This window comes from Nipponia nippon, unplaced genomic scaffold (assembly GCF_047370975.1).
Source record: "Nipponia nippon isolate SJK-2023a ecotype South Korea unplaced genomic scaffold, ASM4737097v1 scaffold_16, whole genome shotgun sequence".
In the NCBI taxonomy this organism is placed as follows: domain Eukaryota; kingdom Metazoa; phylum Chordata; class Aves; order Pelecaniformes; family Threskiornithidae; genus Nipponia; species Nipponia nippon.
Genome location: NW_028262332.1, coordinates 7,094,431 through 7,112,688, shown reverse-complemented (window position 1 = coordinate 7,112,688; position 18,258 = coordinate 7,094,431). Strand labels below are relative to the sequence as shown.

The 18,258-nt window shown below is 57.8% G+C and overlaps 1 protein-coding gene across 3 annotated transcripts in view; it reads right to left on the bottom strand.

Moving 5' to 3' along the window:
* Positions 1 to 1,301: 1,301 nt before the first annotated feature.
* Positions 1,302 to 18,258, bottom strand: part of ASS1 (argininosuccinate synthase 1) — a 29,290-nt gene continuing 12,333 nt past the window's right edge. For all 3 annotated transcript variants that reach the window (XM_087752877.1, XM_087752878.1, XM_009476957.2), the window contains exons 10-16: positions 15,339 to 15,429; positions 13,443 to 13,527; positions 12,203 to 12,267; positions 7,876 to 8,007; positions 3,709 to 3,865; positions 2,132 to 2,197; positions 1,302 to 1,587 (exon numbers count right to left, since the gene is read on the bottom strand). In XM_087752877.1, coding sequence (XP_087609003.1) covers positions 1,533 to 1,587; positions 2,132 to 2,197; positions 3,709 to 3,865; positions 7,876 to 8,007; positions 12,203 to 12,267; positions 13,443 to 13,527; positions 15,339 to 15,429 — 651 coding nt within the window. In that variant the 3' untranslated portion in view covers positions 1,302 to 1,532. The remainder of the gene's footprint in view (positions 1,588 to 2,131; positions 2,198 to 3,708; positions 3,866 to 7,875; positions 8,008 to 12,202; positions 12,268 to 13,442; positions 13,528 to 15,338; positions 15,430 to 18,258) is intronic.

Genomic DNA, 18,258 nt, shown 5'->3' with positions numbered 1-18,258 from the left:
GACAGCAGCTCTGTTCCCATCTTGTTTTTTGAATGATCCCCCCAGGAGATGGCTCCTGATGAGGTTTCAAGCTCTTTCCCCCACCTGGGAGGGGGCTGCTGTGGGAGGAACAGCACAACCCTGCTGACTACCACCACCGCTGCGGGGCTCCGGGACACAGCTCATGAGGGACCCCCACGTGTAGCTGCATTTTCTACGTGGACTTGCTGCTGAAAGCAATGGGCTGTAGGGAACAGGGCGGCCCCACGCAGCCTCCCCCCTCCCCGCGCCCCACGGGGGTCAGACAGGCTTCGCCAGCCCAGAAAACCATTTCTCTCCCCTTGCCTGACAACCCTCCACTGCTTTCTCCTCCCAAGATGGTCGCTGCCAGTAATAGCAGGGAAAGTCACATCCAAGCTGGGAAAATAACATGTTATTTTCCCAGCTGTGATGTCAGAGCTTGTCACGCTCGCCGGCTCGGCAGCAGGGTGGGCAGGGCACGCCTGGACATCCCCGAATGGCCACCAGGCCTGGCTGCTCCCCTGGGGGCTGCAAAAATGTTCCTCTTTTTGGTGGCAGCTCTGCTTTTGCTCCCCAAATGGGTGGGACAGCGGCATGTCCCTGCCACCGGGATGGGGCTGCCTGGTGCCCCGCAGCCGCGCCAGGCACCGCAGGATGCAGCATGGGGGCTGCATCGCTCCCAGCCCCTGGAGGGCTTCTCTGTTCCCAGCCTGGGGACACCCACCACGGGGACATCCCAAACCGGGTCCTTCCCCATCCTCGGCGGTGTGGAGGAGCAGTGCATCCCGGGTGTTTGCACGGGTTAGAAAGTGTTTTCTTTCCTCCTGCTTCCACCGTACGTTTCGGAGCAGGTCTCCCTCGCTGAGCCATCCCTGCGTCCCGGCCGAGCGCTGCAGCCTGAGCCCCGGGGATGGAGGGACCTGCAGCCCTCCCAGATGCGATGGGAGAGAAGCCCACTGCCCAGCCCGGAGCAAGCATTCCTCTCCTCCTTGCCTCCCACAACACCATCGGAGGATATTTCCCTTGTTTTTCCCTTTTCAACAAGCCCCAAGTCTGCTCTTAAAACGCACTAAAACAAAGGAAGGCTCAAATCCTCTTAACTCATCCCCGCCACCCAGCTCGCCCCTCCGGACCAGCACCGTTTGGGGCGATGTCCCCTGCTCCCCACCTTCACAACAAGGTACCGACAACCCCCTCCACGTCCTTCAGGGGCACTTAATCCATTAAAAATTTCACAAAGCCCGGCTCGGGGAAGCGCTGGGCCAGAAGAGCAAACAAACAAGGCAGGAATAAAGCCCGGCTCTCAATAAGTGGACCCAGCGCGTGGCTGGGTTTTTATTTCTTTCCTCACTTCTCCTCTGGCCGACCACCTTTTTTTAATGATTGCATTTCACTTGCCGCCCCGTAACAAAGCCATCACCTCTGCCGTGACTCCAGGGAGACGAGTTACAATTACAAATTACCACCACAATTAGTTGCTAGTTCTTAGAGAAATTAGAAAGGGGAGCGGGAGGCTCGCGTGCGATTGATTGCTATTCATCCTGCTTTACGGTGACCTTGCTCTGGAGACGATGATATTCCTTCAGCCTGGAAACCGAATTAAAAAAAAAAATAATTAATTGTAAATTAACAGTAATAACACACATTTCCTTTCAATTAATTTAAACAGAATGAGGGGGCGTGAAGAGCAGGCATTTGTTAAGGCCTGTACAGTTTAATTATTTTTTTTTCCCACGAGATAATGTAATTAATTTATCTTAGAGGGGTGGGGGGGACATGGCGGATCGGGGAGAACAAAGCAGTTAACAGGCAATGGAAAAATTAAGAGCCCATTATGTAAATGTGGCGTGTTTTACAGCCCCGGAGTTGGGGGGCGGGGAGTATGGTGGGGTCTGAGAAATAAGTAAAATAACGACCGGCTGTGCTGGGGAAGGCTGTAATTAGGCAGGGCTGGTGCTGGGGGGGAGGTGGTTGCACCCTGGCGGTTGCTGGGGGCTCGGGGGGAGGCCGAGGTGCACCCCCAGAGCCCGAGCAGGGAAGGAGGCTGCATCCCGCGGGGCAGGGGCGAGCCCCGGGGGTGCTGGGGGCTTTTCCCCCCGCTCGGGGAGGATCCCACCTCGACCCCACAGACCTCAGTGAGTTGATGTTGATGAAGCCGGTGGCATCGGCAGGCTCGTAGTCCCCCTGCACGTTCATGCTGTGGAGAGAAAGGCACTGTCATGGGGATGGGGGTCCCAGGGCAGGCTTGGGGCTGCCTTTTGGGAAGGGAGCGGACACAGGTGACCCTGGAAGCAGCTGCTCCCCTGGGTCAGTGCCCGCTGCCACCCCTCCTCAGCTGCCCATGGCTGAGGGGGGCTCAGGGCAGGGTCCCCGCCAGCCCCTGGGAAAGGGCACGTGGCCTCGGGAGCAGCAGAGCCACAGGGCCACCCCAATGGCCATCCCCAGGCTCTCCAGGGCCCTGCTGGAGACACAGCCCCAGATTTCCCTCCATGGTCCCTCGTGTGCATCATCACCCTTCGTCCCTGTGCTCTTGCATCAAGCAGGGCTGCTCGCCCTGCCCCAGAGCCGTCTCCTGAGCATGGCTGTCCCATGCCAGGCAGGGACATTGCCCCAGGTCCGGGGCAGGGGACGCTGCCCAGGGGAGGGCAGCGGTGCTGGAGGACACCCCTGGCACCAACGGGGTTTATGGCCGCAGCGGCCGGTGCCTCGATACAACACCGAGCACATCCCCCTCCCCAAAGGCAGCAGCCACCCACCGAATCCCAACTTCGATGGTTTCCTACATCCCCAAAACACACGGCTCATTTCCCAGAAACCACAAACCTTAAAAGAGGGGGGGGTGGGGGGGGGAAATAAAGAAGATAAAAAAAAAAGAAAGAGTTTACAATGATTTTACCTCCCCTGACGGGCTACAGAAAAACCTCTGTGCTTTTATTTTTGCTCATTCGAGTGGTTCTGACCTGCTCTATAATTATGTTACTTTCTACCTACTGTGCAGAGGCATTTCCACACAGCTCTGCCTCTCACAGCTTTCTCTCGGGTTCCTGTGACGCCGTCACTCAAAGGCTTTCAAACCAGCGATGTAGAAATCAAAAAGAAAAGGAAAATGGTTGGAGACGCAGGGAGAATAAGTGCCCCTGCTTTTCTCTCCCTCTCTCTTTTTCCTCTGTCCCACCCCCCTCCATCCTCCTTTTTTTTCTTCCCTCTTTTTTTTTATTTATTTTTTTTTTATACTTTATTCATTTAATCTCTCCAAGTGAGAGCGCGAAGCATAATGAAGGGTTGGGACGGATTATTAGGAGCTGTTGATTTTGAGGGGGAGGGAAGGGGGGGAAAAAAGCCAGAGAAGAGAAAGAGAGAAGATAATTTGACATTTACTCCGACTGATCTAAACTCATTCGGGTGTATTTATGGCTTATAAAGTGTTTAGAGAGATTGAAAGGGGTTGAGGGAGGGCAGGGGGGGAGTGAGCAAGAGAGAAAACAACGTGAAGAAACAGGAAAAGCTGGAGGAAAAAAATAATATTGACTTGAAAACAGGGCTCTTGCTTCGGCCAGGCGCTGGGCTGGGAGGACACTGTGCCTGGTGTCACCAGGGCTGGGACAGGATGGGATGGGATGGGATGGAGTGGGACAGGATTGGGAGAGATGGGATGGGATGCTCTCTGCCACCACCCCTGCCCACCCTGGCCCCCCAAACCCCACTCACCTCACCAGCTCCTCGTTGTACAGCGACCGCGGTGACTCCCTGCCCAGGATGTAGACCTGGCCCTTGAAGACGGAGAGGTGCACGGTGCCCACCACCGCCTCCTGCGAGCGCCCGATGCACTCCCGGAGGAACTCACACTCAGGGCTGTGCCAGAAGCCTGCGGGCAGGAGGCAGCGTCAGTGAGGGGCCGGGGTGCCCATGCAGGGTGGTTCCCCCAGGTGAAGTCCTGCAAGGCAGACTCTAATAATTTACAAGGGAAGGGAGGCGGTCAGGGGACTGGGAGAGGTGCCAGGACACCCAGGTTCAGCTCTGAGTGATGGAGACCCCACGTGTGTCCCTTTCCCTCGGTGGCCCTCGGGTCCCCACCCGGCAGAGGAGGCTGGAACCAGCTGCTGGAGAAGAGGCAGCGGGGCCATTCTCCTTCCAGCTCCTCTGGGTGGGGGGCCCTCATGGAAATTAAAAGCTTCGTTAAGTTATTATGGAACTGCCACTCAAGAACCAGCATCTTGGGAGGGTCATGTGGAGACAGACAGGCGGACACAGAATCTGGGGGGGAACCAGCTCCCGGGGACGAGCTGCTCTCCCCTGGGACAGGCAGGGCAGGGATCGGCCCCGAGGGGCCAACCCCGACCGTGGGCTCTGCTTGGGGGCATGCAGCCCCCACAGCAACACTTTGCCCCTGGGCAGCCCTGGGAAGGGAAACCCCCCCGGCGATGGGGGTCCCAGCGGGGCAGCCCCCCAGCCCGCTTCCACGCCCCGTCCCCTGTGGGATGCGGAGCAGAGTGCTCCCCCCAGGTAACACAGCCGGGGCTGATCCCGGGGCTGTATCAGGCTGCGCGTCGGGGCACAGGCGTCTCGGCAGCCCCGGGTGGGCTCACCTTCCTGGCCTTTCCTAGGGCAGCAGGGCTCTGCTTTCCCCCACCACCGCGCTCCCCCCGTCACCGCTTGCAGTTTAACTTGTTTCCCCCATGCCTCTGGAGCGAGGGCCTGGTGGGATGCAGGGAATGGGTGCCAGCACCCACCCAAAGCTCCATCTAACCATGACCACAGCAAGCGCCTCCTCCTCTTGCCCCAGCTCCGGCTGGCACGGCAGCCCCCCAGCACCCCAAGCTCCCGACAGCGGGGCTGAAGCCTGGGCTGGGCGCTGGGGTGATGTGCATTCGCACCGTGGCCCCCCAAAATGCATCCTGCGGGAGCAGCCATTGGCATTGCCGTCCACCGAGGCCACCGCAGGCGCACGGAGGGGCTGTGGCCCTGCCTGCTGCCCCTGTGCCCCCTCCTGTCCCTAAGCGGGGTAATTAGCCGGGGAGCCCTCGGAGACCTGGAATAAAGCCTGGGAGATGGAGAGGGAGATAGAGGAGGAGAGAGAAAGAGCCCATTCACCGCCCTCCGGTCATCCCCAGGTTTTATCTCTCCCATCGCCCTCCCGCTCACACACCGGTGCCCTCTCACCTTTCCCTTCCCAGCTGGGCTCCGGGGCCGAAGCCATTGAAGAAACAAACAATTTCTTTTGTTGTTTGGCCTCGCCAGCCCCGAGCGGGGCCGTATCCTGCAGCCTTGTCCCTGGGATCTGCGTAGCCCTGCACTGAGGCACGGCATCAAAGCCCTGCAACCTCCCAGGGTCAAAACCATCTCCCTGACCCAGACCCCCTCCACCACCCCACTGCAGCATGGCCGGGGAGTTTGGGGACCCCTTCCCCGCAATCGGCACTGCCATGCAGGCAGGGACCCCGTCTTTGGGCAAATACACCCCTCTTTTTGGTAACCACCCTCCAGGTACAACCGTTCAAACATCAGGATTGATGTATGGCTGTTGCATCCCCATAAAAATAAACCCGAGACACATTAAAATAATAACCAGCTACTTAAATCCTGACTCTGACAGCTCCAGGTGTGAGGAAGCATCCCCCCCTCCTCGCCCCCCACCGCAGACACATTCCCCACGGGAAGCGATCCCGTTTAATGACCTTCCCGCCTTGTAACCAGGATCCTGCCCTAATCGCGGCGGGCAGGGGGACAATGGCATTTCCGCACCTGGCCGTACCTGCCGGACCGGAGCTGGCTTCAAAGCCACCCCTCCACAATGGGATCAATGGGGACGGGGGGGAAGATAAACACTAATTCACTTAAAATCAGGGACTAGTTGCAATAATGAGGTGTTAAAGGAAGGTGAGCTTGAAAGCCTGGCCTCTGGCAGGGGGACCTGCGGGTGCTGCACCCCGTTGGGATTGTTCCTTGGGTCTGGGCTCGGCTGCCAGGAAAGCCCAGGGCCAGGCTGAAAATCCCCCGGGATTCAGCATCTGGAGCCAGGGAAACAGCAGCCTTTGCCTGGCAGAGGTGGGGAGGGAGAAGCGAGACCACGATTCTGTGAGCGGTTCTTTAATCTCATGGCTTCACAACAAGTGGGTGGTTAGAAATAAACAAACAGGTTTATGCTTAAACTGGAAAAAAAAAGCCAAAATAGAGGCAGCCCAGGACAAAGTCTAATAAAGATAACCAGAGGCAGGAGTGGCATCAGAGGGTGAATTAAGGCAGGGGCTGTGATTCAAGGGGAAGGTAATCGAGACTTCTGCAGCCCCAGAGGCCCTCGCCCTGCTGGGGCCCTAAAATACAGTTTAAGCAGCAAAGGGGCTCGGGCATTAAATGCCAGTTGCTGAGGAAGATGCAGGAGGGAACGTCCTCGGAGGGGAAGGTGCCAAGGACAAGCACGGCATCAAAAACTGCAGAGGAGAAGACAGCCTGACCCAGTCCCGCTGGATCTGCTGCTGCCCAAAGCCTGAGCTTCTGGAGTCAGGTTATTTCCAGGGGGGGATCACCGCCATGGTTAGAGAGCAATGCCTGAAAAGGGATGGGAGGAGGAACTGGGAGGCTGAGAAATCAGGACATATGAAAGAAAAAAGTGTTGTTTGGCCGAGGGGCAGGAAATCTCCCCAGTGTGGGGTCTCCAGGGACGTCAGCTCTGAAGCGGGCAGGGGATGGAGGAAGAGCCGGGGCATGGGGGTGCACTGCTGTGCTTGGAGCCGTGCTGTGGGCAGCAGGGTTTTGAGCACAACTACAACATTTTGGGTTAATCCTGCTTCCTTCAACTTAGCACCAACAACCGAGCCAGGGTTGATCCCCGGAGCAGACCCCGGGGCAGTGCTGACGTCCCCTCCTGGGGGTGCCATTCCCGGCCCCCCCCGGGGCAGCAGCCTCATGGGCCATGGCAGGCTGTTCCCTGCAGCACCCACCCCAGCAGCGCAGGGGGGACTGAGCTGAGACCCCTCAAACTCAGCCCACGTGGGTGGCTGAGCAGACCCGCACCGGAGCCGCTGGGTGCATCACAGGAGGAAGAGCAAAGGGCTTGATGTCTGTCCCTAACGGTGGGCGCAAGCCAGCGTCCCCTTGTCCCTTAGGGCTGCCAGCCCAGCCGGGCAGTGCTGTCCTGGCCCAGGCCTGGCTGCGCTGGGAGCGGCTGGAAGCCCCTGCTGCAGCCCCCAGCAAAGCCACAACCCGCAGTGCCCCTGTGTGGGCTGCGCACCGCATAGCATGGCCCCGACCCTCCTGTCCCCTCCCGCAGCCCCCCGGGCCCCGCTGGCCAGGGCCACGGCACCCGGAGAGCCCCCTGTGCCATGCACCCCTGGGCTTGCCCCCGCCAGGGCATGGGGAGAGGTCTCCGGCTTCAAACCCCACCGTGGGGATGGCTGTGCCGGGATGGCATGCCCCATATCCCAGTGTGCTCCGGTCCCCATGGGGCGAGGGCAGGAGGAGAGATGGAGGGGGCTGGAGGGGAGAGCTGGGGAAAGGCTGGGGGGGGCACAAAGGGACAGTGAATTACAGCCTGAGAGACATACGAATGTGTTGGATGGGATGAAGCAGTGGCACCAGGCTGGGAGAGATGCCGGGAGCATCCCCCACCAGCAAGATGGAAGGCGGCATTGCCTCCCGAAGGCAGGCATGGAGCCCCTCCGGCACAAAAACAGGCAGAGCGCGGGGTCGAGCTCAGCCTTCGGCACAAGCAAACCCCTCTTTTCCCCCGTGAGTAGCCTCAAAATCCACATCTGAATTTTACAGCCCTGAGCACATGTACCAGCAGGACCTGCAGCCTCCGGTAGCAACGAGGGAGGAGGATGAGGAGGGCTGGGAGGATGCTGTGGCAGCAGGGCCAGGCCGAAGGACCGTACGTACCGTTGTACACCAGCTCGGAGAATTTCAAGGCGAGCCCCTGCTTGATTTTCCGTACTTCCCGGTCCATGGTGAAGGCCTCGATATCTAAATGCGCATGGTATAGGATCGTTCCCGCTGGGGTCTCATAGATACCTAGCCATTTTTCCAGGCAGGGGGAAAAGCAGAAAAAGAGAGAGAAACGTATGAGACCAAAACTGTCAGCAAATGACAAAAAATAATGATTTGGCTGACAGAAGGAGCTGTGGTCGAGCGCATTCAGTCCCAGCTTGCTGTAAAATGCATCTGTCATTATATTCATGCTGGGGCCGAGACAGTCCACTCCGCACCTTGCGGAGAAAATTTCTAGATTCCCCTCTTTGAAGAGGCACTCTGACGAGGCTAAATGACAGGGTTTGGGAACCGATCCCCCCACCGATCCGTGCCCAACGGTCTGCAGCTGAAAACCTGTAATTAAAGGAACGACGCGGGGCACAGGCACGGGGAGCGGAGGGCCTGAAATACCCTCCTCTCCCCTCGGCGGGCGAAAAAGAGCCCCGCGCGTCCGTTGCGAAGCAATGAGGCTACCTGGGGGCTGGGAGGGCAACCTCATTTGGGGCTGGCAGGGCCCCCCCTCCGGTCCCTTGCCGCCTGCCCCCGTATCGCACGAGGCCTGGGGATGGAGGGATGCTTGATTATTTCAGCGATGGGGACTAATGCTGCGGGCAAGCTGCTCCCTTTGTTCCAGCCGCTCCGGGCTTATTTGCTGCATAACATGTTTACTTGGTGTTTAAATGCAAGGGTGGCCACGCAGTGGCCATGGCTCCAGGTTGGATGCGGGTGGGAAGCCGGTGGGGGAAACGCTGAGCTAGTCCGGCAGCAAACACGTGGCGGGCAGGGCTGTAACCTGCCCATGGCCAGGGCTGTTCCACCAGCATGTCCCTGTCCCCTGCCCGCCCTTGGGGATGGTCCCCTCCCAACGCCAGGCATCCGTGCTATGTCACGGCCATAGGAATGGCAAAGGACACCCACAGGTTGGGTTTTGCTGGCACACAAAGAAAGCCCATAGGAAACCATCCCTGCCAAAGGACACACGTCCTCAACCAGCCCCAGCCCCGAGAGGGGGTGAGGGGAGCCCACGGGGCTGTCATGGGGGCTCAAACCTGCACCGGGCTCTGCCTGCTCAGTGCCCTGGTGTGCGGCAGAGGCTGAAGCGGGGTCCCATCCCAGGGTGGCCACAGGTCCCACGGACACAGCAGGAGCCCTATCTACCACGGCAGCCCAAGCCACTTCCATCAAACCTCGTCCCTACCAGGGTCCATGGTCTCAGCATCCTACAGGCACGGGACGGGTCTCTGTCCCAAAGGACAGCCACCCCCTCCTCTCAGGCCACCCCAGCGATGTTGCGGCCTGGTCCCCGGGGGCAGGTCACGGGGTGCTCACCGAGCACCCATCCCCACGGGGCTGCGGGAGGAGACAGCCGAGTTAACACCAAAAACCAGCTGTCCCATAACCATACAGCCGTCCCATAACCATACAGCTGTCCCCCTGCGCCCCTGTCCCACGGCGGCGGCACAGGGGCGCAGAGGGCTGCCGTATGCCCCCTCCAGCCCCCAACTGCAAAGCTAACACAATTAATATTCCTTCTGCTTCCCCTTAGGAGTTGTGAAAGCCAATTCGGGCTGACCAAAGGTTTGTGTCTCGGTGCCCACCTCCTGCCCGTCTGCCTGCACTCCTGCCTGTCCCGTTCGACCTGACGCTAGAGGACCAGGGACCGGAGGAGCGTGACAGCCGGGGTGGAGGGGAGGGGAGCTGACAGCCATGCTCCCAGCCTCGCCACTGAGGAGACAAGAGACACCTTCAAAGTGACACTTGCGGCGTCTCCAAGTGTCTATTTTCATCTCCCCGTGTTTACAGGAAAAAGACAGAGGTGTCAGCACTGCAGCCTGGCGAAGCTTCAATCACCCCATAATTACCGCTGGGGAAGGGGGGGACCGGAGCGGGGGGGTATGGGGGGGCCAGCCAAGGAGACAGCTGCCGCTGCTTAAAATTTTCTAATTTGTAACCTCGGCTGTCAGTTCACCTCCATCGGAGCAATTTTGCTGTGCTGAGTGCGGGCTGTCACTTCCGACAGCATCCGCAGGACAGGACGGGATGCGGTGGCTTCCCGAGGGGAAGGGGAGGGCGATGCTGCCCAGGGGAAGGTGCTGCCCAAATTTCCACTGATGGTCCAGGGCTGAGGCTGAGCGTGGCTTGGGATGGGTTGATCACAGGGAAGGGGTTTTCCACTTTCCTCTTCCATCTGCTCAGCGCATCGAGGGGAGGAAAAAGGAAAAGCAAGGAGGAAAAGCCCCAGCCCAAGGCAGTGCTCGGCTCTTTTGCCAGCAGCCGTCCTCTCCTTCCCACTTTCTCCCCACTGATTTCATTTACTTCACTTAATTAGCCCCCCTTTGGAGTTAAAAAGATAATTTGATAATGAGGATGTGAAAAGGCAGGAGAGGCAAGGCCGGGCTCCTGCTCGCAGCCAAGAGCCCCTGGCCGAGCCGCGGCCCCTCCGGCCGGCTGCAGCACCGCTCCCGGCACCCCATAATTACCCACCCTCCTCCCACTAAAACAAATACGGCAAAAGCGAGTTAATAGGGCTTAAAAGGCTGGCGCAGGCAGGCTCAGCTCGCCCCTTGCCCATTAGACCTTAACGAAGTTCAATTAGGAGCTTAGTAAAAATCAATGCAAATGAATTTTTCTCTTCCCTGACTCCCCGGTTCCAGGAGGTGAGGGAGAGGAGGCACCTGACGGGAGCCTTCGCTGCCACCTCTGTGGCCGTGGAGGGCTCTTGCTGTGCTGCTGACTGCCCGTGCCTCAGTTTCCCCTGCAGAGCAGGGGGTCCCTGTGGAGAAGGGGTCCCTGTGCTGCCCCGAGGAGCCCCGAGATGGTGGGAGCGAACAGGCACAGGGTCACCACACGCTGCTGGGATTTAAGGGATCATCTCTTCCCACCTGCAAGCCCAGGTCCCCTCTCCTGTCCCGTTGACTCTAATCCCATTTGGGGTCCAAAATGCTCCTGCAGAGCAGTGGTGGGGCCACCCCGAGCTGCCCTGCACCCCAAAACCCCCGGGGGAGGCAGGTACCAGCAACACCCTCCTGCTCCAGCCCCCTCCCGTCCCAGCTCTCCATCTCTCAGAGCAGATTTTGGAGAGGTTTCTGCTTATCCCAAGGAGCAAAACCAGGGGCAGGATCCTGCTCAAAGCAAGGGGGAAAACCTGTCGCCAAGGTCTTGTCCCCGAGGCACGCGCACCCCCGCTGTCCCCAGAAAGCCCCGTCCTCCCACGTCTGCCGGCGCACAAACGCGGCAGCGATCGCAATGGCAGTGTCATGCAGGAGACAGACATGACAGTTAAATGGGGTTTAGAGAAATTATTAAATGCTGGAAGGGTCACTAGAGCATGTCAGTGGCTCTTAAAAAAATAAAATAGATTTTGACAAATTACTCAGCATCCTGCACGCAAATGCACAGGCTGGCGTGTGCGGTTTGGGGTTGGGTTTTTTTTTTTCCTTCTTTCGGTTTTAATTTGATTATTCAAACTCAGATCGAATGATTTGGGGTTTTGTTTCTCATCTTTTGTGGCTGATGCTTTTGCACAGGGGCCAGTGCGCTGCGGCGGGGAGGGAGACGGCGGGCTGAGTCTTATCAAAATATTTGCTGATTCTCTGCGTGAAGGGCAAGTTTAAAGAAAGAGAGCATCTAATTAGGTATTAACGAGATTTAAAACAAAAGAGCAGGGGCAAGGAGATGGGAAATTATTCTAAGCCCTCTCGTTACTTAGTTCTGCATGGGGCAGCTCGCTGCCTCCAGAGATTTCCAATGAAGCTGATCCTAATGGATGATCAATACTGAGTCACAGCCTCAAAACACATAGATAAATCAAAGAATTGGCTTTAAAAAACCCCTCAGTGACTTGCATCAGCCTCCTGCGCTTTGTACCTGCATTATACAGCCTTGCACTCTCCAGGACCTCCCGTGAGCATCCTCCCATGCAAGCCCGCAGCCTGGCATTTTTTCCCGCTGGGGACAGGTCTCACCTGAGACCTGGGGTCTCCGGTGACACTGGGACCCCACGGCTGGTGCAAACAGTGGCATTGGCAGCGAGCGGGCAGCTGCCTTCATTAGAGACCAGTGGGAACTCCCTGTCTCAGGGAAATCTCTGTCGAAAGCTGATGGGAAGGGAGCAGTTGAGGGCTGCTGGCATGGCCTGAGCCAGAGCACCCCAGCAATGCTGAGCATCCACCACGTCCCACCAGGGCTTTCCCTTTTTTTCAGGGAGGGACCTGACTGCCAGCTGGTGGCTGCTCACCTCTGGACTTCATCCCGACGAAGCGGTTCTCCACGATGTCGATGCGCCCAACGCCGTGCTTGCCCCTGTGGAGGAGAAGGGAGGTTGCAGCAGCCCCAGCCCCACAGCGGGATGCAGGCGGCCACGAGAGGTGGGTTGAGGGGGGGGACAAAAGGAGGGGCAAACCCCAAATGACAGCATGGCCAGCATCTGAGCAGCACTGGCGACCATTGGTAGTGGCCCCCGGATAGGACACGTGACAAGGAGATGGATTTTCTCTCCTTTTCCCCTCCTCTTTGCTGTGCCACCAGCATCTCCATCCTCACTCGCTGCTGGGGCTGACAGTGCTGCAGGCAGCTATGGCACATGGGCCACTGGAAAATAAACCGGGCAAGGGAACAGGACACGCTGCAGCTGTATTCCCGATGGCTGAAGTAATTTTAAAACCATTTAATTAACATTTAAAAAGAGAACTACATGAAAAAGTTCATTCCCATTCAGCACGGGGGAGATAAAGGCAGAGGCACAAAGAAGGATGGCCGGGGACTGGGTGGCACTTGGCACCGGGTGGGAGGAGTGGGTGTCCTCATGGGTGCTGCCGTATTTTTGGGCAAGCCCCTGGGGATGGCTCTGCCCAGCGGCAGCAGAAACCGGGCGAGGGGTGGCACAGGGCAGAAACCCCCGAAGGAGCTGCTGCTGCGGAGGCAGGGGGAGAGCAGGGCAATGGACCCAGTCAGCACATCTCCATGCCCCAAAAAAGCCAACTCCCCACCCAAAAGGGACACTGAGCCCCCTTGGGCAGGCAGGGAGAGGCAATGCTCCCTGGGACACAGGAGCTGGGGGTCTGGGGCTGAGCTGGGAGCAGGGGAAAGGGGTGTCCTGCAGGCAAGGGGTGCCCCAGGGCTGAGCCCCCGCTGCAGGCAGGGCAGCCCTCGCCCAACCATGCGGCCGGGGCAGGCAGTAAATGCGCAGGGTGTTAATAAGACTTCTTAGCCCTTCTCGTGCACAGCAAGCATAAACTGTAAATACCCCCGTGCTCCTGGCCTCGGTGCCCAGCTCTGCTTGCTGGCATGAATGGCACAACTGGGACCCAACTGGGACCCAGCTGGGACCATCCCATCCTCACACTGCTGACCACCATCCCTGGGCATGTCGGGATGTGCCTGCTGTGAGCATCCTGCTTCCACCTCACCCTGGGGACCCTGCCCTCGTCCCCACTGCCAGCCAGCGGGCAGGTGGTGGGGGACAGCGTGGCACTCACGCGATGTCGTTCAGGTACACGAAGAGCTCCAGGGCCGAGCAACGAGTGGCTCCGTCCCTGGCATTGGTGACCTTCACGGGGACACCTGCGGAGGCGGGGAGGGAGGACGGGCAGGATCAGCCGGTGTCAGGATCCCCCCGGAACATCACCCCGCAGGCGTTAAATAGATGTGACAGATATGAACTCTAAATAACTTCTTAAAAAGGCATATCCAAGCTGGTGCGGGGGGGAGGCGAGGGGAGGGGGACCCACCTCGGGAGAGAAGTGAAATAAATAAATAATAAAAGGCCATAAAACCGTCCCCCCTCCTTTTCCCCTGTCCTCTCCCTCTCTCTTTTTTAGGGCCTGTGAAATTGCAACCAGGCCCTTAACTAATTGAATTTCACGCTCGGCAATTGTCTTATGGCACAGCACCTTCTGTCCCACCAGCCCCTGCCAGGGGGGGCTGACAAATGTGTCCCCTACCCTGCCAGCACGGGGGGTGTCTGGGGGGGACCCCCACACCGGGGCACGGCTGCTCGCACACGCACGCACACGCACCCCGCGGCAGGGTGCTCCCCACCATGAATTAATTATTGCACCTCTTTTTTTTTTTTTTTCCCCCCCTCTTTTTCCCTTAATTTTTTTTTAAGGGCGCTGGGCAGGAGCGGGGCGGGTTGTGGGGGGATGCTGAATAGAAAGAGGCATTTTTCTTTAGCGGTGTGAAATGAGCAATAAATGTATTAGGAAGCTGACAAGGGGGCTGCGGGGCCCACAAAGAAAAGCGGTGCGGAGTTGGAGGCTAATCCCCCCTCCATCTGCCCTCCTCATTACCATTTAACGCACTATCAGTTGCCAATCAGCCTCAATGCCTCCCTTTCTAGTCTTTATTACGAAGGCGCCCGCAAGAGCCCTGTCTAGTGATGGAGGCTGTCAGCTCCCCCCCCCGGCCCCCCCTAAACCCCCTATTTTCCAGGGGTTTATAAACTCAGTTGTAAATTGCTATTAAATGTAACTCGCGGCAATAATGAACCTTAAGCTGCTTCTCGGCGCGGGCCCCCCCTCCGCGCCCTCCCCTCGCCCCGGCTCTTTCTATTCGCATCCTCCGCCGGGGTATTGGCCGGGGTCCGCTCGGCAGAGAGCCGACGTTGTCGGGGCTGTTGTTGGTGAAAGCTGCTTAGCCTTTAAAATAGTTAATAATTAGATTAAAACTTCAAATAAATTAACTAGGGGCTGAATGGGCTGCTGAGAGGGGGGCTGCTCCTGGCAGGGGGATCATTATAATGGAGCAGGGATGCTGGTGGCGGGGAGGGGGTGCCCCCTCTGAGCGAGGTCTCCCCAGCCCGGGCTGGGCTGGTGGCTGCTGGCAGGATGGATGGTGGCACGGGGATGCCCATGGCTGGCAGAGGTGGGAAATGCTGCCCCGTGTCCCCTCTCCAGGTGACAGGTCCGAGGCTGGGCCCTGCCACGCATCCCCCAGAATGGGATGGGGTGTCCCTGTCTCCTCCATGCGATGCTGATAGCACCGCTGGCCAAATCCTACTGGAGCATCTCCCCAGCTGTGACACTGGCCAGGGCCACCTGCGCATCCCCAGGGCCAACTGTGTGCCACCCTGCAGGAGAGGGACCCTGTGCCCACTGCACCTCAATGCCTGGGGTGCGGGCTCGGACCTCTCTCTGCTCTCAGGGGGTCTCAGCAAGCCCCCCGAGACATACCCAGACCCTCCGCACCCCCCGAAGAGCCCCAACGTGCCTCAAGCACTGTCCCAAGCCCTGACACCACGCGTTGGGGCTCACCCCGCCTGCCCCCGCCCCAGGGATGCTCCCGACCATCTGCAGCCCCTGGTCCTGGCCGGGGAGCGGGGTTTGGCTTCAAGGGGCAGAAGCGCAAAGGGCCGGCTGTGAGGAGGCGCTTACCCCGCTCAAAGTCGATCTCCAGCACATCCGGGGTGTCGGGAGAGGTGGCCGGATCGCGAGTCTTCGTGTAGAGCCCGGCAGGGGCCTGATTCTGCCCAGGGTGGGGAAGAGAAGAGAGAGAGTCAGCGGCATTGGCATGGCCAATGCTGCTGGCAGCGCTGACCCCGGCGCGCATCCCCTGTCCCTGATGTGCATCCCCCATCCCCAGCACACCCCATCCCAAAGTGCGGGGCCGGCACGGCACAGCACCGGTGCTTACCGGGGCCCCAGGAACAAAGGGGTTGGAAGAATCAGCCAATTTTTCCCCTCAACTTGATCTCATCTTTTCCTCCGACGCCCCCACAGCTGGAGGCGGGATGGCTGAGGAGACGCAAGTCAGGCAGGGAAAAGCGGGACGATGGCAGCGAGCGGCAGGGCGGGCGCCTACATGTCCCCGCGCTGCGGCCGGGCTTATTCGGCGCTGACCGAAAAAACTAATGAGGAGGCCTGACCCCAGCAGGTGCTCCAGGCACACCGGCTCTTTCATGGTGTCCTCGGGGTTAATATACATGGGGGAAAATAGAGGAACAAAGCAAAAACCCATTTCAGAGCACATCAACCTTTATGTATATTTTTTTTTCTAGATTTATAGGAAAGAGGCATCTTATCTCCATCAGAGCCAGGCCACCAGAGGCTCGGGCGCTGACAATGAATTGCCACAATTGAAGCGCGTGCCAGAAGAGGCGGGGGGAAAAATATAATAAAAAAAGCTTTCCGTCCCAGAGAGCAAATGCTTTGCAATTTCGTGTGCCCCCTTGGCACTCACACACGACGCGGCTGTGTGCACTGGCCCCAAAACACTTTCGGACCGGTGTCTGCAAAATCCTGTCTCTAAAGGGACCCCTCCACCCACCCAGCCACAGCTCCAGGAGGCAAAGGGGAGGGAAACTGAGGCACAGAGCGGTGGAAAGGCAGGCAGCACCGAGCAAGCGAACCGTAGAGCAGGGCTGGGCCAAAGCTCTCCTTGGCCAACATCGGAAGGGACATTGCAAAGGAGCCTCCAGCTGAGGGGTCCCTGCGACCTAAAACCCCATCTGCAAGCAGCTCGGGTGGAGTTTCTCCAAACTGAGCCGCTCCTGCAAATATTTTGAGTGGTGGTAAAATGGTATTTTCCCACAAAAATCGGCTGTGAGAGCTGGAGCTCTGGGCACCCCTGGGCAGTGGGGCCCTGCCTGCACCCAGGGCTCTGCCTGCAGCCGGGGCCCTGCCTGCACCAGCCACCCGCAGCCTGGCCCACGGTCCCCCTGCTTCTCCTCTCCTTTTTAAAGCACAACTTTTCTCCTGCTCACTTTTCCTCTCTCCTCCTTTCTAGCAAGGAAAAAAGACCAAGGTAGAAAGCAAGTTTAAAAAAAAAAAAAAAAAAAAAGCAAAAGGGATTGTTTTAAAAAAATTTAAAGCTTTTTTTTAAGGGAAAATTAATTTCTCTGCAGAAGTTTTCATCTAAAATTTTTAAAGATGGGAAATAAGCCTTTTAGTGAAAACTTCCTCTTTTTTTTGGTCCAATAAATAGCAAAGCCCGATCACTGCCAGCACCTGAGGGCAGCCCGCCCGGCTGCGAGCATCCCTGCCGTCCCCTCCACACCGGGGGGACCCCCCTCGCTGCACCCCAAACCCCGGGGTGCACGGCCCGGCGGCAACCCCAGCCAAGTCCCAGGAATACAGACACAACTACCCCAGCACATGCTCCAGCAAAACCACCCTCAGGTTCCCATTTTCTCTCATTTTTGCCCCTTTCCCTTGCTTTAAACAGGAGGCGCTCGCACACGCGCCTCCCCCGTGCCCCCCGTGCACGCACACGCACAAATTACACGGGCTGTGGATTTCAATTTTACATCGTCTGGCCTTTCCTAGCCCTGATCACACTTATTAACTAGACGAACCTGCGAGAGATGATGAAAAACTTCGAGTTCAAAAGGAAAGATGGGGGGCGGGAGGGGAAAAAATACCAGAAAGTATTAAAAACTCTTTACTAAACATTGGAAGTCAAAGTCAGGTAGTTTCCAATTTTCCGAGCCAACTATGAAAACCCCTATTAAATAAAATAACTAAATAGAAATAAAAGTGACATTTGGCTTGCATTCCACCATTACTTTGCGAGTCTGTCCTCTTTTTATTCTCTCTCCTAAAAGCACAGTTCAAATGACAAATAGTTTGTTGCAGTGTATCAATGCCTCCTATTTATCCCTCCCTGCAGGGGGGCTAGTCCTGCAATGTCATCTTTAAAGGGGAGAGAGGAAAAAAAAAAGGAAAAAAAAAAAAAGGAAGAGTGTGTGGAAAGGGAGAGAGGGAGGGGGGAAAAAAGAAGCAAGAAAAACGGGGCAAGAAGAGAAGAAATTGGAAGCAAATGGTCCATGAAGTAAACCATGATGCAGAGCTATCGATGCCGCAAATGGTTTATTCATCCGGCTGATATTGTTGTGCCCGGGACTGAATGAACTCTTTCAGAGTGCCATATGAAGTTAAAGCAAGTAAATTTCTATCTTTCTCCGCATTAGCTGCCTCATTGCCCTTCAATCGGGCCTCACAGAGGCAGAAAATAGCTCAACCATCTGCTTTCAAATCCCTGCGTTTGGCAGGTCCCGGGGGTTTGGGGAGGGGAGCCCGCCGTGCCTGGCACCCTGGATCCTGCTGCGGCCGCCCCGGTGCCCGGCACCGCTTCCCGGGCTGGGGAAGGGGACGGTGGTGACACCGTGCGCCGGGAAGCCACCTCCCGGTGCTGGCGGAGGGAGAGGTGTCCGAGTGGAAGATGCTTGGGGATGGGGTTTCTGCTCTGTTCTCTGCTAAACTGGCCCCATTTTCCGAGATGGCTTTGGGAAGGAAGAGGGCTTGGCAGAACCTCGAGACCGGGGATCTTCCCCCCAGGGGAGAGGTGCTGGGTGCA